Source organism: Anser cygnoides, chromosome 1, assembly GCF_040182565.1.
Source record: "Anser cygnoides isolate HZ-2024a breed goose chromosome 1, Taihu_goose_T2T_genome, whole genome shotgun sequence".
NCBI classification, from domain to species: Eukaryota; Metazoa; Chordata; class Aves; order Anseriformes; family Anatidae; genus Anser; species Anser cygnoides.
Window position 1 is genome coordinate 59,674,756 of NC_089873.1, and position 22,428 is coordinate 59,697,183.

Below are 22,428 nucleotides of genomic sequence, written 5' to 3' on the forward strand. Positions count from 1 at the left end.
GCAAAATCACTGGGTTTATAACTGAAATATAAATTCCAAGATTTTTTTTTCAGACTAATTACATGAAAAAGTATTTAGTTCTAAGTATTTTTTGTAAGTTTTGAATTAAACTAAAGAAAATTTGGTCTTTAAACCATTTAAAAATGTTTCATTTTGGAAATACTGAAACTAACAAGAGCTTCAGAAACAAAATCACTAGCCATGGAGAGAAGGAGGATGCAAAGCTGCCTGAGCCTGTCAGGAAATCCCTGTTTCACCACCATCACTTGGTCCACTTTTAGCAACAAGTGCCTGCCCTCTGAAAAATGCTTTCAGTGGGGTGTTCAATATCAGTGATGAGTTCCAGAAGCCTTCCTTCTTCCTATGGATGCCAACATGGCCCTCACTAACAGTGTATGGGTACCCTGTGTGTGCTGGGAGCATCTGGAGATCTGCAAGTTTCAAAACTTCCTGTTTGTAGGTGACAGTGAAGTTCGTGGACGAAACTTCCTCCATGCTAGCAGTGCCTATTTAGGTGTGTTGAGAAAGATTATGTGAAAGCAAGAAATATGAGAGACCACGGGCATGGCTCTAACCAGTGTGGTGGAGACAAAGCACAGGTGAATCCAGACTGAAGTGATGAGACTTAACCTTGGTAGTGTCAAAGCAGCTGTGAGCATTGCCCCTTGTCCTTCTGAGGACAGCGTTTGGCCTGTGGGCTGTGGCTTCAGTGTGTGGGAGAATGATCAAAAAAGCTGGACTGACCATGAATTCCACAGTGAAGAAGCTGTCGCAGCGCCCCCCCAGGCTGGGGTCCGTCAGCAGGCAGTCAATGCCATAAGCGATGCCCCCGTCGAACTCCAGCTGCCGCTGCACGATCTTGCACTGTCTGTCATTCAGGAAAAGGGCGCCCTGAGAGAGGGGATGGGGAGAGTGGTGTGAAAAATGGTGAGGCAGTTTTCTGTGGGGTCAGACTGGATCCAGATCCTGGATGGGAATCAGGGATGATCCTCCCTCTGTAGGAATGCTCTGATGCACAATGGTGTGTCAAACTATCCTGTAGGTAACCCTGATGGCTGCGGGGGCCCAAAACCAATTTGGAGACCTCTTTTCCTACAGATTACAGTGCTACAATCTCACAGATGGCAGATCCTTTCCATTTCCTAAAGCTGACAGAGTGTCCACGGATGTACCTTATATGCATTTAAGCTTAGCCACATGTGCAGAGGCAGATGCTTGCCTGAGAATGTGTGGGTATGATCAGTTTGCAGAGGAAAAACATATCATTGTTTTGTCTTGATGGGTTGCATACTTGCCTACAATCTTAGCCTGTGAATGCTTGCAAACCAGAGTTTGCACCCAGATGCTGTATCCATGAGGCTTCTGCCAAAGCCAGGTTTGTCCTAACGGTTCTTCACTGTGTATTTCATTGTAGGAGAAGTTAATGTGATGGTATTTGTCTTTTGAGGTAACTGAGAGCTGTTTTGAACAAATAGCATCTTACAAGAGAGAAAATGACAACTCCAAAAAATCTTGCAAACCATCTAGCCTGTTGAATGGGTTGGGGTGGCTGCTGCAGTTTTGTGGCTACTGGCATGGACAGGCAAGGAGAAATTAAGTTTTGGTATTACGGATCCTTTCTATGGACTGTGCACAGGCACAGGGGGGTCTGCATGAGTGAATCCAATGGCAGAGGTAAGGGGTAGAGGTGCTGGCAGGGAAAATACTTACAATCTCCCTGTTATCTCCACAGCTAATGCTGAGGTTGGAGCCCTGCAGGGTCTTCAGTGAGGTGGAGAGAGGGAGTTGGTAGGCCAAAACCTGGAAACAAGGGAGATGTGCATGTCCAGGCTTCCCTGTCTTTGCCTTGGCAATAGTCCTAAAAAAGCATGGGTCTTACCTCAGCGTCACGGACGATGTGGAATTTGAGGTACTGCACCAGTTTGTCCGTGTTGGATTTCTTGAAGAGGAAATCCTGCTGTTCCTGTGGCAGCCCACGGATAGCTGTGTCCGTGGGCCAGAATAGCGTGACGGGTTTGTGAATGGGATCGTTGATCAGCCCAAGCAGGTTGTTTTTCTGCAACATGCCAAAACTCTATGTGTATGAGATTAATGCTCCCTCTAAAAGGATATTGACCTTACGAGGTGAATGCTAGCATAACTGGGATGCAGTGGCCACGTGGGCTGCCTGGTCACCAGCTTGCAAATGTCATGACTTTAAAAAACAGAGTTGAGCTGCCCAAGTTGAGTTAAATGACCCAGAAGCATTTCATCTGTCCACCAAAAATCATGTTGTAGGCCTAGCTTTGGGCTTAAAGTCATACTTGGGCCAAACCTTGGCCACGTAATTTGACGTGGTAGGACAGAGCTGGGCTGGAAGGGGAAACCTGGCGGTGGGTCTGCTTGACATCTCCCCCATGTCTGTTGGAGGGAGCCAGGTGGTGACTGGGGGTGTCACGTACCTTGTTGTGAGTCCTTTGGCTCCACTGAGCACCATCCTGCTAGTGATATTGTGCATCCTGTCTGTGCTTTTTTGTTGTTGTTGTTGCTTGTATTTGTTTAAAACCTGTGCCTGATGGCTGCTGACTCTTGTTCACTTACCTCTAGCAAATTGCTGAATAGGATGTACCCATGTTTGGCTGCAACCATTTTTAGGCTTTCCTACAAAGAAAGGAATAGTCAGGAGATTTATCTAATAAATACATCATACGGATATTTTAAAAGTAGATATTAGCTTGCTTTCCCCTGTAAGCTTTTTGTTATGAAATCAAAGCCATTGTAAAAGCCTCATGTGGAATTTACTCAGGAATTATATTTATGCTAAGAACAGTATAAGAGGAATTTTAAATATAACGTTAAACTTATATAAAAATAACTTGACATTGACAAATAAGGTTGTCTTAGCAATGCTGCTTTTTGTATGACTTGCATGATAACTAGAGTTACAGTTAGATATAAAAGCCCCTGAGATAAGAACGGCAAAAAGCTGCACTCACCTTCTTAGGGCCTGGGGGGAAATCCTGAATATGTGATGGGACCAGGATTTGGTTTATGATATGAATCACGCCATTTGTGCCAACAGCATCACTGAATATAATTTCAGCTTTATTGTTCAAATACACTGAATTCTGAAAAGGCAACAAAGATGTTTCCTGTGGAACCTTGTTGGACATTGAGGCTTATGCCAAATTTCTATTATAGAGTGACCCTCCTTTCTTGGAAACAAATAGTAGCTTCTGTTTTAATAAATTACTTCTTGGTTTTACAAACATGATAAGAGAGTTTTTTTGAAGAACACAAACAAACCAGAGCTGGAGGGTAAGACAACTCGCATCAAAGCAAGGATGGTACAACTCCAGTCTTAATGTAGCAGGTAAGTACTGAATATTTTGCCTGAATGGACAATTTTTAATTTTTTAATACAATTTATTTTTATGCATCAGAGGAGGAAAAGGAACATTACAGTTTTTAAAAAGGTTAAATGAGAGCAGATAGTTTTGTTATTCAGACCCTTACCTTTTCCTCACCCTGTTACCTGAGAATAGGTGATCTGTATTTGGTCCCCATGCAGAGAGGTGACGTTCCTGACTGTCTTCAGGTTGCTATACAGCAGGCTGGCACAGCCCACCATGTGGTACCGAAGGATTTGTGCCATCTCCCCTTTGGCGAGCCAGTCCCTCACCTGTAATAGAGAGCAGAGGAGTTGAGATGCAGCTGAGCAAGGTGTCTCAATCTGAAAACTCCCAGCCTTCTTACTTACTTGTGGGTTGCTGTTTAATACGTCTGTGTGAGGCACAAACAGAGTGAAAGGGCCTGGGCCAGCAATATCTCTGATAGACAAGGCCTGCCAGATTTAAAAGGACAAAGCAGAACAGAGTCGTTAGTGCACATAGCTCATGTGGAGCCAGGGCAACCCCACTGTGTGGGACGTGGTGCCCACAGCCCTGTTGCTGCCACACGCTCAGCTCCCTTCACTGCAACGTGAGGGGGAGAGAAACTTCTTTCTATGGTGTGGGCTTTCCTTCTCATCCCCACCTGCAACCACTGTGCATAAAACTGATATTTTTTTCTCTCTTTTGTTCATTCTTTTGTTTTATAGCTTAGCCCGTTTCCTCTACAATAATGAACAGGACAATGAGAGGGAAAGCTCTCAATCAATGCTAAGTGTAGGGATGATGAAGGGGGCTATTTCCTTCTGGGCAAGGAGACTGAATAAATCCGTTAATCTTGAGAGGTCTAAAAACAGATGTTTGAATGTGTTTGTACATGCATTTAGCTGATACATGGTTGCTCATACCTAGGCATAAATTGATTACTGCTAGTGGTACAAATGGACCTGGAGTATTGCAGGCACATTGCAATGACCACTGGTAACCTGAAATAAGCAGAGAGCTCTGCTAAGGTGAGACAAATTCATTCATCTACCATGGCAGCAGAATCAAAGTTAAAATATGTCTTTGACTAGTAAGCCAATACATAGATTCATGCTGTTCTGAGCCTCATGGGTAAGCAGGTAATTGCTGATGCTGTTCTCTGGAAAACAGCAATAACTGGCAATGCACATCAGCAAAGCATATCAACATCCTGTGATGTTTCAGAAGGAGAATGGGAAATGGTGTAGCAAACTGGAAATGCAACAGTGGTGGTAGAAAAATGATATTTGCTCACCTCAGGATTCAGACAAGTGCTGGAAGATCTCAGACCAACAGGTAAATGCTTCAATTTTATGCCTGGTCTAGAGGTCTTACGTTCCCATAATTTTCTTAATTATTAATTCTCTAGAGGTTTTTAATAGCAGTTAATAGTTTAAATTGGAGCATCTCTGGTATTAGTGACTGACGATTGGGACTGGTGATCCAAATCCAGTCCTGATTACGTTGAAGGGTGTTGGTACACAACAGATCCTTGCCTGTTCCCACCCCCTCCACACCCTCAATGCAAAAAACAAACAAACAAAAAAACCTTTTTCTTACCTCTAAGTGAAAATAAAACCTAGATGTGTTGGAGTCCCTGAGAAGTTCCTAGAACCAAGAACAAGACTTTGTAACAATGCTGCAAATCTGGAGCAACATCTATAGAATCCTACCAAATGCAGCACTTGAAAAAGAAGGAATTTTTGGCTTAGGAGCGATGGGAAGCATTCACTCTGTTTTATCTTACCTTGCTCTATGAATTAACAGGCTTCTTTGAAACTTAAAAATACCAGTGTTAATGTGCTAGTACTGCAGTCATAACAACTGTCCATCAGTGTAGTTGTTTTCTACAAACTGCAAACTGTGGGCTAGATTTACCAAGGCATCCAAGAAAAAATAGGCATGTCTTCAAGAGACAGCTGTTGTATGAAATAGCTATCTGAAAAACAACAAGCAGACATGTACAATGCTTTACCTGGTAGATATTGCCTCGGCATTTAAATCCATCTCCAACATAGTTACGTCTGCAGGTGCAGGTTCTTTCTGTTAGCTCGGTGTCATTACAGATGGCAAACTCACTGCAGCCTCCATTATTCTGGTAAGAACAAAATTTAAAATATTCCTTCATTTCCAGGTGTAATAAAACAATTCTAGGTCATCACTTTTTTTTGCACATATATAGCTTAAGAGGACTGAACTTGAGAGCAAATCAGGAAAAACTGAGAAAGTTGTCTTGTTTTCTTTCTACGTGTTTGTTTTGTGGTGTCCTTCCCAGTGATGCTTACCTCAGGGATCCTTTACTATGGGCCCTGAGTAGGAGCAGAAACTCCTTTGGGTTTATTATAGCTTCTTATGAGGCTTTGCTGCACAGAGGTTTGGCTACGTTGAAGACAGATTAATTTCTAGTCTGATGGTAACATTTTTAAGGCTCTTTTTTTTTTCTTTTTATGGCATCATTAGCCAGGTGGAAGCAAAATAGCCAGACCATGGCACAGGAAAAAGAAAAAGCATAGGAAACAGTGGCTCATAATTTTGAGCTATCCGTCCTCCAGCTTCTGACTTTGCCCTTGCTCTTTCATCTCAGCAACCTTTCAAGGTTAGAGAAAGTCTGCTGACAGGCCAGTCGGGGATGATGAGAATTATTGTCACTGTGCTCTGAGCACAAGGATTAATGTGTATGGGAGAGTAGATATATCCCTGCTGCAGCCTGCCAAGAAGCAGAGCAATGCGGCTGGTGCAGAGCACCACATTGCTCATGAACACGTGGTTAGCAGTGACTGTGTGAAATGGATGTGGCTAATTCTCAGTCTGCAGTGACAGATGAAGGTCGGGATGGGGAATGTCATAGGAAAACCTGGGTTGCAACTTGTGGAGTTGGGGAGGCAAAGAAGAGAAATGATTTGCACGGAGAATTTTTTTTTTTTTCTTTTGACCTTCCGATGAAGAGAAGTTTTAATCTTCCCACCCACCTACCACCCTGTGTCCTCTGTCATGGTTCAGTAACCTGCCTCTGCTGCAGCTTGCAGTGTTGTTATGCACTGTATGATGCATCTACAGGGATGCATGTCGGTCTGTGGGGCTCTGGCTTTTCACTTGCTCTATGGGAGCTTTGCTCCAGGTGAGAGTGTGGCCTGGGACCTCCACTGGAATCATCTACTCTAGTCATGCCCAGGCCTCCAATTGTTTGCCCTAAAATGGATTTCACTGGTAATGACCCAGCAAGGGTGAGGACTTGCTGCTCTGATTTGGCTATAAATATTTCAGCCTGAGAAGGTGATGTGTTGGACTCTTGGTCATTCCTCTTGATCAGGCTGCCCAGATATGGTCCCAAATCACACTAGTGGGCCTAGTGACAGGAGAATATTAAAAATACATGGTGGTTTTGACCTATCATAGGTTCTTTTCTTTGGTTTCCAATCACCTGGCCCCTAGAACAGCTAGAACTGGCCCCTGAAGATCTCCTCTTTTTTTTTTTTTTTGGTCATTATAGGTAACACGTTATAGTAGTTCACGCTTCTGTCTCTTATCATTTGTCCCATGCTCTTTAATTGTTTTGCCAAGAAACTGCATTTTTTTTCCTCATACTAACTAAAATGTTGGTTTTTCCTTCACAACCTTCGGGTTGCGAACACACATTTAGATATACTGGCTTTTTATTTGAATTATCAGTAACAAAAAATGTGCTTAGGAGATGTGACTTACAATTTACCATTACAGACCAGGGTCTGTTTCTCTAGATCTGATTTCAAGTTGTTTTTGGGACTCTGTGATGAGTCCAGGCCCTTGTATTGTGTCCAGGCTGTGGTCCAGGAAAAGTCCTTACTGCATAGTTTCCAATATAGTAACAGCACTAAAGCAAGAACTGAACTAAACATGTTTGAAAACTAGATACTAATCTAAGTGTTTTTTGGGCATAGAAGGAGTGATCTACCTATCTGACTTAGTTCTGAATGCATACCAAACCCCAGAGGGTAATGGTTATCACAAGGCTGTACTCTCCTTAAAGTGATACTTACTTGTGAACACAGGCTGATGTATGTGCATCTTTTGCCATCTCCAGAGTATCCCTTCAAGCAATTGCATACTGCCTACAGAGGAAAAATAGGAAACATGCATATAGGGAAAGGTGTTTGATTTTTTTTTTCAACACATTTATATTTAATTTAATTTACATTTCTCACCCCCCCCCCCCCCCCCCCCCCCCCAGTTAACGCTTCTGGTAAATGGGAGGAACTCAGAATCCCATTTCTTAGTGAGATGATTTAAACTTTATTAAGCTAAAAGTACTTCATCTCTTCTGCTGATGCTTCTTAGCCAGCTTGAGAAACCATAGACTGAAACTGTGAAGTAACACTTTCCAAGAGACCCTATGTGCCCCTTCTCTGCCTGTCCATCTCTTTGTCTCACCTCTGCTGTTCTGGTCACTTGAAATGACCCTTTGGACATCTGCAGATAGTCATCTTGTCAGTAAAACAGGCTAAAATCCTAATTCATTTCCCCCATTTTATCTCTCTAAATTGGTATTTCTTTCTTTCTCTCTATCTCTCTCTTTTTCATCTCTTTAAAAAAAAAAACCAAAAACAAACATATCTGCAAAATGCTTTTGGGATTGTGTCCTGATGTTACTGATAGCTTTGCACTTGGTGGCAACGTATTTGATGTTTATGTCAAGATTGCTCTGGTTTGCAGTTTTTTTTTTCATTTTTGTGATAACTGTGACATGGCTGCAAAAAAATGACTTCTCTCCAATTCACTGCTTGATGCCCTCATTTTAGAATGCACGTTTAATATGTAGGAGATTGAATTTGCAAGGAGTTTTCTGTATCAGAGAAAAATGTGATAGGCAGTGTAATAGCAGAATTTTATGTATCTGAACAGCTGAAACTCCTACAGAAAGCAAAAGTGTTTTCTGGCCTTTATAGGCTTGGCTCTGCAGGGAAGTGATTTTGTAGCAGAGGTTATTACTGCTCCCATGTTAACTCTATTCCCATGGGTGAGGAAGGATAAATACTTATATTGTAGCCACTACTTCTATTACCAGTGAGGGTTTGTGGAAGAAAATAACTCTTTGCTGTCTTGTTCAGAGGGCCAGGGAAGGAGTAAGTGGTTCTGTGTTCCCGTCAGAAATGTGCTCACTTGCTAATGACAGTCAAAGGAAAGAGTTAATTGATCAGTACAGGCTAAAAGGGCTGATGGGGATTATTGCCCCTCCTGTCCTTGGACAAGTGGAAGGCAGGAGCTGGCTTCTGACTCCTGATCTGTTTTCTGCATTGTTCCCAAATAAATATGGCTGTACAGTGCCTCCTGGAGGATTACAGTCCCTCACTAACCAATATGAAACTGTAGAGGGATGACAAGGAAGTGCTGCAGTCGGGGAATTCAGCTTCTTATGGATCTGGTATAAAAATAGAAACACTAATCTGTCAGTTGATTGCCTGGGCCAATTTGTTTCTTGTTAACCCTTTTCCCCTTAGCCCTTTTGCACTTCTTTCTTTGGAGAATACTCCATATTTCTGCATGGGAGTTGCAGAACACCGGAAGAGGAGGTCCTGGTATTTTGTAACCGTTGTAGCAGAATTGTGATTCAGTCTCTTTTGTTTCTTTGTGTTACGCTTGAGTTATGTTGGGAGAAGGGTTAGTCTGAAATAGAAACTGTCCATGGAAAAATTCCATAATAGTAAAAAGAAACGTCTAGCAATACTTTGAAACTAACAGGTTTTCACATGAAAACCTCCCAAGGGGGAAAAACAATTGTTTGAAATAGCATAATATTGCTTTCCTCTGCAGTTTTGGATTTCATAGAATCATAGAATGTCATTTCTCTCAATGACATCCAATTTTTCATGTTTGTGCAGATTCCCCCTCAAATACATTTTTTGAGGGAAGCATACACTTTTTAGAATTTTTAGTACGAAACACAGTTTTCCATTTAAAAACAAAGTTGAGATGGGAATATTCCCCCCCACCCCAAGCTGTAAGCAGTTGGCCAGTCTTATTTATCTGTGCTGACAAAGTACTCACTTGATTGGGTCCAGTCTGGGTGCATTCTGCATTTCTGTCACATCCACCATTGTTCTCCAGACAGGGGTTTATTTCTTTGTAAAACAAACAGTAGCAAAAAATAAAAATGAGTGACTTCTGAAAACCCAAGAAGGGTGAATCTTAAGTTAAGCATGCTAGGAATGCAGATTTTGGACAGCTATGAATCAATGAAAGTCATTTGATTTAGTTATTATCAGTGTGGCCCTTGTAGTTGCCTTGGTAAAAGCTAAAACATTGCTGTCAGCATTTTTAAAACCATACCTGGGGAGAGGTATGGTACAGCAGTCTCTCAAAGTCTTTTAGTCTGCAATGGTCAGAGGAACATGAGCACATGAACCTGCCAGTGATGGGGCTATCTTTGCTGAGAGGTAGATCTTTATTAATTTTGGTGTCACACTGTGCTGCTTTGGGTGACAAGGTTTGTCAAGTAGTATTAACCACGTGATGCTGCAAGAAAGACTGTTGAGGTGCCTTTGGCACCAAGGTCTCTAGTATCAGGAAACTGCATTTAGGATCATAGCAGAACACGGATCTCCTTCCACGTACAGGAAAGTTCACTCCTGTAATTTCCCTCCTGGTGATATATGAGACATTGGGAATGCTTACCGATGCAGACTAGTCCGTCTCCAGTGTACCCAGAATTGCAGATGCACACTCTATTTCCAGGCGTTGTTTTTTTGCACTCTGCTTTGTCCGAACAGCCACCATTGCTGGTCTCGCAAGCATCAATAGCTGAACAGAGGTGACAACTCAGTTTAAACCAATATGCTTATATAGCTTCTTTCAGATAGTTGTCTCAAACTCCTAAAGGGATTTGTTGACATCTTCTGAATGTTTCTCATTTAGGAGGTCATAGATGTCATTAGTGCTAGCTATTTATTATCTCTTATTTATTTATTTATTATTATTATCTCTTACTGCAAGAGGGAAAGCTGAGATGTGTCTGGTCTGGAAGACAAGAATTCATCCAGGACTGCTTTCTGGTAACTTCCCATTTCATGATTCTGCACATTCCAACAAAAAAAGAGCCCTTTGTACTCTTTTCTAGATTAAACAGGCTTTTGGAGCTTTTCCTTAGCATGCCCTTTTCTGCGCACAGATCAAATGGCCTTTTCTTGCAGGAGGTCTTGACTCTAATAGGAGGTCTTGACTCTAATACCACCCAGCCCTCCTGTGAGGAAAAAATCCTGGTTTTTACTCAGATGGAAGCTTGTCCTGTTCTGCAGCCCTGGATGAGTCAGAGGCTCACAAAATGATCTTGCCTGGCTACCTAGAAAGCAGGGAGGGGGCCTCTTCTGATCTCCACTGTGAATCAAACTAGCTCAAACATTACTTTAGTTTTTGTCTCAAATGACCTCAAATGGCTGTTCCAGCAGCTCTAACAGCCAGCCTGGGTAGATGACTTCTGTAGGTGTTTGCCTGGGAATCCTTCTGCAGGGGTCTATGGGCGAGCACAGAGCCCCTATAGGGTGACCTACATCCCCCTGTGCATGGGAGATTTCATACTGGTACATTAAAATGGCCTTGGGTAATTTGTGCCAGAAGAAAAAATCAAAGCATCCAGAGTTAAGAGTGTTAAGGTCTTTGATTAGGACCCTGCCAGCCATTGTCAGGCAGATATGCTTCTGTTCCTAAGAGCATTAGGATTTTAATCAGTTACGGATTAGGTAAAGAAACTGTAACATTACAGCCACTGTAGTTGGAAACAGTCTACTTCATAAATCTGGATATCTGAGGCTCTTGGAGGGACAGCTAGGATAAGCTGCTGTTGCCCTTTTCTGAGGGTGTCTCAGATCTCCCTGCTCCAGAAGTCAATTTTATCACCCCAGAAATCTGTGCAAGTTCAAAAGGCTGAGGAAATGGCAGGGGTATACGGCTCTCAATAGCTGGAAGTGCTATTGTACCCTGAATTGGTCTCTGTTTGCTGGGCTTTGTTGGAAAAGGAGTAAAAGTCATAATCCAGGTTTCATTACTCTGCAAACAATGGGGCCTGGGTTGTGCACAGTATGTTCCCTCTTCTCTGGCCTCCCTTAGCACAATGCCGCACAACTTGAAGGTTTTGATCCCTTTGTTTGCTATGAATCTGCACCTGTTGCACTTTCACTCATTTTGAGCAAACTGGCAGCAATTCCTGTTTTTAACTGGTGCATAGGGGAGTGCTCATCTCTCACCAGCTCCACTATTTCACTGTGATCACAGTGCATTTCAGGCACTCTTTTTCAACAAGGAGACAAAGTCCACTTGCCTGTGCAGAATGTCCCATTCCCTGTGAACCCAGCTGCACACTTGCAATAGGCAGTCCCGTTCGATAGGAGAAGGCAACTAGACACATGAAAAGAGGCAGGTGACATTAAAAAGTCAGGTCTTTTGCTCTGCACTGTTCCAAAGTTGCACAGAAATAAAGAAGTGTTTAACCACATAGTATGTTGCAGTGACAACCATAAAAATGAACTCAGCCAGACCAAGCTCTCTGAAAGTGTTTTAGATATGTTATTTTAAGTATTAAATATGCATGTTTTGGCTATCAGCTGTCCTATTTTCTCATGCAGAACCTCAGAAAATCCTGCTCACCCAAAAACTGCGCAAATTTTTGTTTGTGTACACTCAACTTACACAGCAGAACTGATATTCATGGGGTGGTAGTTGGGTGTCTGAGTACCGCAGGTTCAAGGTGTGTTTCTTTTTTTTTTTAGGGGGAGAAGTGCAGGGGGGTACAGTTTAGCCTTCTGTATGCAAGCGTGGGTTTAAATGTCTTTCTTTACTGTGTGGTGGGATGTCTTACCTCCCTTTGCCCCCTAAATCTCAATTGTTTTCCCTTTTAACACTGATATTTTTGAACATTTCTGCCTCATCGCTGAATATATTATATCAACGTTGCCCCTTATCTCTGAGGTGAAAAGCAAGAGGGTTATCTGTGTTGCTGAGGAGTCTTCAAAAAGAGCAAGCAAGGCCATACTTTTGCAAGAGATCCCCTTTTTCTCCTCCCTCATCCAAAAAAGTAGATTTTATACATACTTAGCACTAGTATGGCATGAGGTGTTACATGCATCATCCTTGATTTCTGCAAGAAAAAAAAAAAACAGGAATCAGACCTTTTCAAGTCAATTTCCTTCTAGTTTGCCACTTTTACATGACCACCATGCAGAGCTCTGGCTCCTGCACCAGGCAATCACTTGCTTACAAGCAAGCAGGCCTTCCCTCTGGCTAAATGACTCTCTCTACAGATCAGCAGGTACCATTTAAACGTGGTGTTGAAGAAAAGGCATGTCAGCATGTTGTCAGGAAAACACTTCAGCTGTTGTCATTTATCTTTACTCTGGAGTCTTGCACAGAGTTAGCTTAATTACGTAAGTTTAGGGTTTCCAAAGGAACTGAAAGTTGCTCAAATTCCACTGAAATTCTGTCAGCATTAGCTATAAAGTTCTTTTCGTTACTGTTTTTGTCCTGAGCAAATTTACAATAGATATTGAATGCTATTATTAATGCATTTATAAAATTTATTATACAGATTTCTGAAATAGATATTTAATACATTTCAATTATGTCTAAATGTAATTTAATTGGGTATAGGAGCTGTATTAAATCAAGACAAACTGATTTATTTGCTAGTTAATTTTTATTGCATTAACAAGAACATAATTTAATATCCAGTGTTGTATAGCTAAATCAACTTATCAAAACACTTGGAAGGAGGACCTGAGGATTAGAATATGCTAGCTAACTCTGCTCTGCAAAATACACAGCCTTAATAAACAGGATGTTCTTTTGGGACAGCTACAGGGTGTCACAGCTAGAGAATTAGCTAAGTAAGGCATTTAAGTCTCATGAGCAGCTGACTTGCTATTAGTACAGTGATTAATTCCTTGAGCACGGGCCTATGGGAAGCTGCCGGATATCTGGGCTCTGGCCACTCGGACACCTGACACTGGGCTCTGGTCACTGCTGCAGTTCTGTCCTTTCCTGAAATGCTCGCTGCTTTCCCCAGAAGACAAAGGAGGGGCACTCACCACTCTCGCATGTCACTCCCCTCCAGCCGACGTCACATTCACAGGAGCCATCCCCATCGATCCCGCTGCTGCATTTCCCATGGACGCATGCACACACTGTGGGGGGAGATGGGAGGAAACCAGTGTTTAGAATGCATCTAACTTCAAATTTTTCTTATTTTTTCCTCTGTTCCCAAATACAGGGACTGAAACTGTGTTTTAATGGGAACCATTGGTGAAAAAGCAGTGTTAAAGAGGGTTATTCATGCTGGATGCCACTCTAAGCCTGCAAAGAGCTAGTGTAGGAGGCGCTGTCTTTAAGTAAGGTCTTCTCTATCAAGAAAATAGTGATAAAATGCCATAACAGGGAAAGAAAAGAAGTTAGTGATATTTCTAGGACTGGCCTATTATCTTGAAAGCAATGTACATTCCAGGATATAGAATGAATGCAGCTAGAAGGACTCAGGAGGTTTCACCTTCCCCTTGGAGACTTAACATGGGACTTCCCCCAGGTCAGCTGAAAAACCTGAGGGAAAACACCTTATTTTTAAAGCTGGCCATGTAGGTCGCTAACCACAGTGACTTCCTTTTGCATCTTGCAGGCCTCATCATTTCCCTTCAGTCCTCATCACCCTCTCTTCACCCCCCTCACAAGTGTGGCTCGGGGCACTCGGTACCTTGATCGCAGTTGCGGCCGTACTTGCCCTCGCTGCAGCTCTCGCAGGCCGTGCCAACAAACCCCGCTCCGCACTGGCAGGTGCCAGTGCCGTTGATGCCGTCCATGCAGACACCATTGCCGAAGCAGGCGCTCCCAGCCTTCCCAGGGCAGGGCTGGCACTGTGGCCCGAAGAAGCCAGCACAGCACTCCCTGGTCTGCAGGCAGAGAAACACCATGCTGAGGGTCAGCATCAGGGCAGAGGGGGACCCTGGCCCCTCCAGGCATGGCTGTATGCATGTGGCCACTGGGCACCATCTCTCGGGACTGCTGCTGGGTGGAGGGAGCTGTAGGTGTGGATTTTTAGCAGTGCTTGAGCTCTGCTGTCTGTGGCCTCACTCTTTACTGTGCCTGGGCTCAGGCTGCCACCCCAAGTCCTTGTTGGGATGTGGGTGTCCTCTGCCACCCCAGGGAAAGGTGGAGGAATTGCTAGGGACAAACATGGTGTTACCCTTCCCAAACTCCCTCTGCATCCCACTCCTTCCCCTGCTCCAGCCATCAGCAGCCTTTAGCCTTCTGATCTCTGCTGTATCCAGTCCCCAGACAAACACAAGACCTCTGTGTACAGCCATTAGGGATCACCTGGACGTGCTGTGTGTGTGTTTAGAGACAGTTATGAGGAGGGTGAAGTTTCAGGATGGGGATTTCTGGCTTTCCCGTGACAGGAACGGTGTACTCACAATGACGGTTTTAGCGCACTTTGGCTGGCATCCGATCTGGACGGTGTACATCCTCATGTTGCTTTCCGAGAAGACACAATATTTCTTCTCCCCTGCCTGGGCGAACATTGGAGAAACAGCTGCACTTCTGTGTAATATGGATCAGCGACTTTCAAATGTTTTAAAAAATTTGACATTATGTATGCTGTCGCTGACTCATACATTTGCAATGAAAGCTAAGGAAATACTTGTAGCAATAAAAATGAGTTAGCAAAAATGATTTTTGCTGGAGAATATATGTTCAATTTAACTAAGTGCCCTGTGGCAAAGATGTCTAATACTGCCTCTGCTCAGAATAAGTTTCTGTGCAAACTTTCTTTCTGCAACATTTCCTGTTCTTCCCAGCTCTCTTTTGGAAAACTGAGTGTCAAAATACTGCAAAAACAGCTATTAATACGTTATCTTCCAGGTCTGGAAACAGTAGGGGAAGTCTGTTTTCAGGAGAAGATGTACCAGTCTGGCTGTATGCTTGTTAGGAGATTGAGATAAGCATCCAGCTGCTCGTTAAAAATTAAATGCTAACGTGTTTGAGTTTTACTCATGAGTACTTTGGTAGGGCTGTGCCAGCCAAATTTAATTGGGTGTATGGGACTTGATCTCTTTTGGAATCCTATTACTGACACAACTAGTCTAATTAAAAGAAAAAAGAATAATTATAAAGTATAAAGGAAAATATGTTTATATAATCCCAACAGAGGGGCTTTCCCAGAGTACTCATTGCAGCCTTCCAGTACTTGAAGGGAGAGTATAAATGGGAGGGGCAATGCCTGTTTACATGTGTTGATAGTGATAAGACAAGGGGGAATGGTTTTAAACTAAGACAGGGGAGATTTAGGTTAGAAATTAGGAGAAAGGTTTTCACTCAGAGGGTGGTGAGGCACTGGAACAGGTTGCCCAGAGAGGTTGTGGATGCCCCACCACTGGAGGCATTCAAGGCCAGGCTGGATTTGGCTCTGGGCAGCCTGCTCTAGTGGTTGGCAACCCTGCCCAGAGCAGGGGGCTTGAAACTAGATGATCTGTAAGGTCTTTTTCAACCCAGGCCATTCTATGATTCTATGAAATTCAGACACAAAGAGGCTCTAGGTTTCCCTGTGGTTGACAAGGGCCTGCTAAATACTCACAGTTCCCATGTGTGGGACCTAGGCACCTGAAGTCTTTAAACCCTCCAGGTCTCTGTATGTTTGTAACACATGGCACGGTGCTGGGTTCAGGCTGACTGCCCTTCTGTACTCTCTGTCAGAAGGGTAGAAGCTACTGCTGTAGCAAACACTCTGGACCATGCTCAGCTCCCTCATAGTTTTACATGGTGGAGCTAACCTTTGCAGTTAAAGGATTCTTCAGGTGCCCCAGTGTAAACTAGAAACTAGTCTTTCAAGATAAAACTGTTTTTAAGCTGCTCTTGAGTCTGCTCCCTTGCTCCCAAGGTGGTTTAGATCAAGAGTGGATTGAGTCTGCTGATTGTGAGTAAAGTATGTGGCAGGCCAAAGTAACCATGATGACTTGTTGAAACTGAGGCAATTGTATAAAGCAAACAAAACCAGGATTGAATGCATCTATGCTCAGTTTTGATTAAAAAAAAAAAAAGACAATAGTACTGATGATAAAGTACTTACTATTTCTTTTGTTCCTGGGGGACAACTTGATGGCTGTGAACAAATTCTGCACTTTTCCTTAAATGCAAATAGAAGGTAGTTAACAAAGACTGTGTAGAGCTACAGGCATCTTATTTAATAGAAGAATGCATAATTTCCTGTTATATTTCCCCAGCTCCAAGGTGAGTCAGGAGGTGCACAGTCAAGATAAACCCTTTGTTAAAGGTGGTGAGAGTAGCTGGACTGCTCAATAAAGAAGAACATCCTCACCAGCTGACCTATAGGGATTGCTCACAGGAAGCCTCCCAGAGAAAGGAGAAGGAAAGCTCTTTTGGTTATGCTATGCTCTTCTAAGGTGATGCTTTCCAAAGACCTACCCCCTGAAATCACAGTATGAAGCAAATCTTAAGCTTGGATATGTGGCACTTTACTTGTGGCATAAGGGCAATGGCAGTTTAGAGAAATCTCATGTGGTCCTATGCTATGTGTGTATGCAGATATAACCTAGAATTATTCACACCTGTAAGGTCAGGTCCTGCAAACCCCCTAGGTATATGGTATATAGCTGATATACAATGTTTAATATTATTAGCTAAATCTGTGCTTACTTTTAGAAAGGCTTAAATATGTTTAAGTATGTTGGTGCATTTAAAACATAGCAGGGAAGATAATTTTCTATGAGAAAGCAAAGGACTGTGCCTAGTGCCCAACTGAGCAAAGATGAGGAAAAGCCAGGAGTGAAATATAATAAAATATGGGGTTGTATTCCAAGGAAAACTATTAGTCTACAAAAGTTCATAAACCTGTAAAATATGCTTTAGGTAAAGCACAAGTCTCACTTTGTCTGCCCCGTCTAGCCTGTTGTATGCTCCATAAAAAGGAAGGTATGCTGCTGGTTTGCTGTCCTATTTCACTTGTTCATGAGAAAAGACAAAGAAAACCTTTCTCTGCCAGTCTGAGGAAACCGCATCTTATTCTTCATAGGAATTTAAAACCATTTATATTTCATATGCAAAAAGGGAAAAAAAAAATGGGGAGAATGTTTTACTCAGACGGCACAAGGAGTTCATGTGTATATGCAGAAGTAATCTGTATCTGGAATGAAAAGAACCCATTTTCCCTTAATATAAATATTTTACACTGCCCCCACCTCCAACAACTTTATAAATAAGTGGTCTGGCTGAGAAGATGTATCAACATAGTGCATAATCATTTACTGAAAAATTAAAACTTAGGAATTGGCTTATTCTTGTGGTATTCTGTTTTATCCAGGCTGTTGGTATAGTCAGTATACCGACTGCAGAATCAAATCAGTTTTTACTGTTGCCAAAACTCTGGTAGGAATATCCTTAGTGGAAACTGCATGCACTCCTTTCTGGCAAATAGTGTCATGTATCCTGTATGCTTTAGCTGTGTTTTACTATGGCCTCTGATAGGCCTTCAAGCATCAATACAAACAGAACCACTTACAGTGATCACAGTATCATTAATATCACATCTATTCTTCTTGATTTCCAGGACTTTTCCCAATCCGTGGATAATTCCTTTGTCTGTTGCAACATTTGCATAACTTAGAGGTGCATCATTTATGAACAGCTGCAAAAGAAATGCAATCAGAAAGCAGCAGAGATATTTTGTAGTTATATGGTAACAGGAGTGGTAGTGGGTGAAAGAAAAAACAGTGCATATGGCTTGCTTCAGGAAAACTGAAGAGTGCAGTCAAATTCAAGCACTTGCTCACATCCCAGTTGATGCATTTAAGCGCTTTGCTGGACTGGAAGGCCTGAGATGAGGTGCAGCCTGTTGAAGATCTGTAGCAACAGGATTTGGCAGAGCTGCTTTTTCCACTGTGGGGTGTAAAGGTAAAGGGTTTGAAGGAGTCTGAAACAAGTCAAGCTGGGGAGGTGGGGAATGAGGGAGGTTCAGGGAAGACCTTCTGGCAGCTGTTCCTTCAAGGAGGGCTTCCAGTATCTCACTGCTACCCCACACTCCCTTTATGTCCTCCTCAGACCCATGAGAAGCTGTTTTTTCCAAGGCTCTGCAGAGCAAGCAGCAGGGCTGAAATTGTTTTGCTGAGGAGCTTCCTGTTCTCCTTTGCCTGTGCCCAGGGGAAGCTCTGAGACAGAGAGGGAGGACAACGAAGTTCCCTTCTTGGCTGTGCCACAGAATTGGGTGGGTTGCTTAATCTTTCTGTGGTTGGCTTTCCCATGAGTGGTGCTGAAAGGCAATTCATATTTGTTGCCAAGTGCTTTGAGCTCTTAGGTCTGAAGGTGGAGTAAATCCACAGAAAATAGAATTCATGTGTTATAATTGAAGGCAGGTTTCTAATAACTGTTGGAAGTCAGATTAATGACTGCTTTATAATGCAAGCTTGTGGCAGCTAGAGATGCATGTCCACCACAGTAGCTTCTAAGAAGCGATGATGAATGTGAAGAGCATAACTGAAATCAAATCCAATCAAAGACCCCTTCCAGGGTGACTTTGAATTAAGCAGGTCTGAAAGAGGCATTCCATTTGAGTGACATCTTTTGTGCTGTTAAGTCCCAGAAGCTGATGTGGTGTGCACAGCTCTTTCTGGCTGCTTACTTACTACAAAATCGAGAAAGTGAGGACAGCAGTACCTGGCTGTTGTGGAGGAAGAACCCAATGTGGTAAGAGAACCCGAGCATGGTCTCCCTGTGCATGCCATTGTGCAGGTCATTCTTCAGGAGCTTTTCATCTATCACAACGTGATATCGGATTTGATCCTCAACCTGCAAACGCACGATTAAATTCAGAGTTACATAACAAAGCACGAAAAGTTATTTTGGAAAACTTTTCCCAAAGGGTATGAGCAAAATCGCTTGAATTTAAGGAGAAGCTTCTCCAGCAGTCAGGTTATTTCGTATTTTCTACTGTGCAGAGTCTGCTTTCCTGTCATAAAGCAACTTTTACTGGTCATGGGGGATAAAAGGCTAATGAACTGATGGGGACAAAGATTTGTTTGTTTCTGGCAGTGTCTTTGTGCATAGGGCTGGCTGACAGATGCACTGAAAAGTTAATCAGATGATTTTTTTTAGGATACACTCTGAACTTTACATTTGATATCAAAAGTTGCTCATTCAAGAATGTTTTTATAATGTTCTCCTTACCCATTCCTTCTCCCTGTGGCAAACCCTGAATAACCTTTAAATGAATGTTTGTGCTAATCCCATTGCCTACTGTCCCCTTGTTTTGAACATTCATACTGTTACTTGCTCTTTGGCTCCTTCAGAGGTGTGTGAAAGCATGAAGTAACCCCAGGCTGCAAGATTTGTGACATTGCCTAGCTTTGCTCACAGGGTGAAGTAGTGGCCTTTACATCTCATAGGTGGGACCAATTCTGTTTTGTTTTCCACAGGCTTGACAAAGAAATATCTGCAGGCAGGCAGGAAGGTGGCAATTAGGATAGAGCTAACTGCTAATGTATAGACCTCCATCAATGTCCAATGTTTAATCCTGCTGACATGTATACTTTGAAGGAAAGTTAACTCTGATCCATCTTCATTTCTATGTTTAATCACCAACAGAGTGAGAAGTCACTCTGAACAAAACCTTGCTTCCTCAGAGGCCAAGAAATGGCATCTCTTCCCTGTGCTAAGCTCTTCCCTCTGAAGGAAAGTTTTCACAAGGTGTTTTGTAAAAAAGAATGAGGCTTAGGCAGACTTCATCTTCCTGTTGCTTTCTGATTTTCTTTGTCAAATCACCACACCAGGCAAGGCTGGGAGCATAGAAGAAAGGTGGAAGAAGCATACTTGTAAGCAGTGAAAATGAAAATAACTTCTGTTTGTGTGCAACACGAGTCCAACAGGACTGATGCCTTAAAGCTACATGTGTGTCTCTCAAAGATTTATTACAGATGCTTCTTATAGTGATGTTGAAATGAGGATATTATTAAAACTAACTAAAATAGTGTTCAAAAGTCATGTGAGAAGATTTGGGTTGATCATGTGTGATTTCTTCCGGTGAGGTAGCAAACAGGACTGCTGTCATGGGTCTACTGGTTGGAGGTAAATGTCTTGGGATGAGTCATTTGAACTCTGTGTTCCTCAGCTTCCTGGCTGTAAATGGAGACTGTGGAAGTGGGGAGAGAGTGCACAGTGCGAGTATTTATGGAAGGGGCAGGGAAGTATTAATGTCATTGTGCAAGTCATGAGTAAAGCCTCCTCTGCAAGGGGTGATTCTTGATACTTGGATTCAGTAAAACAGTTTCAAACCGGAGCAAATGTGAAGAAAGGAGCTGGGATGACCCAGGAAACAGCATAACCTGGGAGAAGACTGACAGGACTGAGAAGGCCGTTTGGACTTGTAAATATATCAAGGCATAAATGCCAGAGAAACAGAAATTGTTTCAGCTAAAGCATGATGCTGGCATCAGAATAAAGGAATATGAACTGGCCAGAGGTGTGCTGTCAAAATAATATAAACTGGCTCTGGGAGTGAGGCCAGAGGCTGGCATGGGAGAGGTGGGATGGCCACATCCGTGCTGGTATGAGGAGCTGGTAGCGGGGTCGGGCATGAGCCTGGTGTGGGCTGCTGGGAGAGGGCAGCAGCAACGGGTTTGCCAGAGGAAATTCTTCTAGCCAGGAAAACTTCAGATATTTTTCTGAACCCCGGGACTGGCCAGCAGTGCTTGTAAGATAGGACTAGAAATGGTTTGCAGGAAGTGGCTTGTGAATGCTGTTCCAGCAGGAGTGACATGGACAAATGTCTCACTAGTTCTAAGAAAGAGTCAGAATATTTTGGGGCATTATTAATGATGGTGTTGCCAGTGATGATGGGGGACTGGACTTGTTCACCTAGGAAATTAATTTCAGTGTTATTCCTGGTCATTCCTGTACTGATCTCCTTTTAGGGTGTAAGATGGGAAAGTCTAGTGATGAAATGTCTTGGATATTATTGGAGTTGTTTTATTTTAGAGAAGGACAAAACCCAGAACAAATAGCTAGGCTCCTCTAGCGAGCCAGGAAAATACATGTGGATCCACCCCTCCTCATCTCCTCTGGTGGTAAAAACAAACTTACTGGATTCCTGGAAAACTAATCCCTCTTCCTATTTCTGTATCCTTTCAATTCATCCACTTGATACTGAAATGAGAAACTGAGTTGTTAAGAAATATCCTGTGAGTAATACGTACCAGAGTAGAAACGTTTTTTTTGCTTAGGTAATTTTCTATGGCATCGTTATTTGGAGCAAACACCGTGTACGTGTTTGCAGCTTCTATTTCGTTTGCCAGGCCGTATTGCTGTTGTGAAACACATTTAAAACAAACAAAAGAGGATGATCACTGATATTCTGACAGTAGTTCAAATGCAAACCTTTATACTTAAAAAGGTGTGAAAGCTTACGATAATGTAGCCCCTGAAAATGGAGTAATCGGGCATTTGCTCCAGGCGGGCCAGCAGCCTTGGCATGACAGTGCTTCGGAGGGGAGTCAGAACCTGGAAAAAGAGCAGATAGATCCCATGTCAATACACGTGCACATGCTATGGTTGCAGCTGCAAGGAGCAGATGCAATAGAAAATATTGTTCTACACAAGTAATGTTTTGCAAGAGCAGTTGACTATGTTCCATTGCTTGTGGTGCAGAGGAACAAATCGTCCCTGCCTGGCCATATACCTTATCAATAACATGTATGATCCCATTTGTGGATGCGATGTCGCCAGCCACGATGTGAGCGCCCTCGACAGTGAGGTTCTGAAAGGAGAGGAGAAGAAAGGGGGTTTGCTTTGGCACTGTGGGGGCTGCAGCTTCCTGGCTGTGGGTTTCCACACCTTTCCAAACGCTGGCCTGGGGCTCCACCACAGCCCTGCTTAGTGCCAGGCCAGAGGCCAGGTTGTCCTCAGGAAAACATGTGCAGAAGAGGTGATGTGGGGACTCTGTGCTACTCCCCATGTGCAGGACAGCAAAGCCATGGGGTAACATTGGGGTGGTCACTTGGGGCTGGTGCACTCACCCCTGCCC

At 43.0% G+C, this 22,428-nt stretch overlaps 1 protein-coding gene and 1 long non-coding RNA gene across 2 annotated transcripts in view; one reads left to right on the plus strand and one right to left on the minus strand.

Annotated features, from left to right (window-relative positions):
- The window catches only part of STAB2 (stabilin 2), a 92,054-nt gene that overhangs the window by 23,404 nt on the left and 46,222 nt on the right, over window positions 1-22,428 (minus strand). Inside the window, exons 31-53 of the mRNA XM_066997429.1 lie at window positions 22,084-22,161; window positions 21,813-21,905; window positions 21,602-21,709; window positions 19,068-19,199; window positions 17,917-18,042; window positions 16,468-16,524; window positions 14,816-14,911; window positions 14,098-14,293; window positions 13,442-13,537; window positions 12,450-12,495; window positions 11,680-11,756; window positions 10,041-10,166; window positions 9,414-9,487; window positions 7,409-7,480; window positions 5,368-5,487; window positions 4,953-5,000; window positions 3,740-3,823; window positions 3,515-3,661; window positions 2,976-3,107; window positions 2,581-2,640; window positions 1,880-2,056; window positions 1,711-1,800; window positions 745-891 (exon numbers count right to left, since the gene is read on the minus strand). Of these exons, the coding sequence (XP_066853530.1) occupies window positions 745-891; window positions 1,711-1,800; window positions 1,880-2,056; window positions 2,581-2,640; window positions 2,976-3,107; window positions 3,515-3,661; window positions 3,740-3,823; window positions 4,953-5,000; window positions 5,368-5,487; window positions 7,409-7,480; window positions 9,414-9,487; window positions 10,041-10,166; window positions 11,680-11,756; window positions 12,450-12,495; window positions 13,442-13,537; window positions 14,098-14,293; window positions 14,816-14,911; window positions 16,468-16,524; window positions 17,917-18,042; window positions 19,068-19,199; window positions 21,602-21,709; window positions 21,813-21,905; window positions 22,084-22,161 (2,382 nt within the window). The remainder of the gene's footprint in view (window positions 1-744; window positions 892-1,710; window positions 1,801-1,879; window positions 2,057-2,580; window positions 2,641-2,975; window positions 3,108-3,514; window positions 3,662-3,739; window positions 3,824-4,952; window positions 5,001-5,367; window positions 5,488-7,408; window positions 7,481-9,413; window positions 9,488-10,040; window positions 10,167-11,679; window positions 11,757-12,449; window positions 12,496-13,441; window positions 13,538-14,097; window positions 14,294-14,815; window positions 14,912-16,467; window positions 16,525-17,916; window positions 18,043-19,067; window positions 19,200-21,601; window positions 21,710-21,812; window positions 21,906-22,083; window positions 22,162-22,428) is intronic.
- The window catches only part of LOC125185038 (uncharacterized), a 40,795-nt gene that overhangs the window by 3,790 nt on the left and 14,577 nt on the right, over window positions 1-22,428 (plus strand). The window lies entirely within an intron of this gene.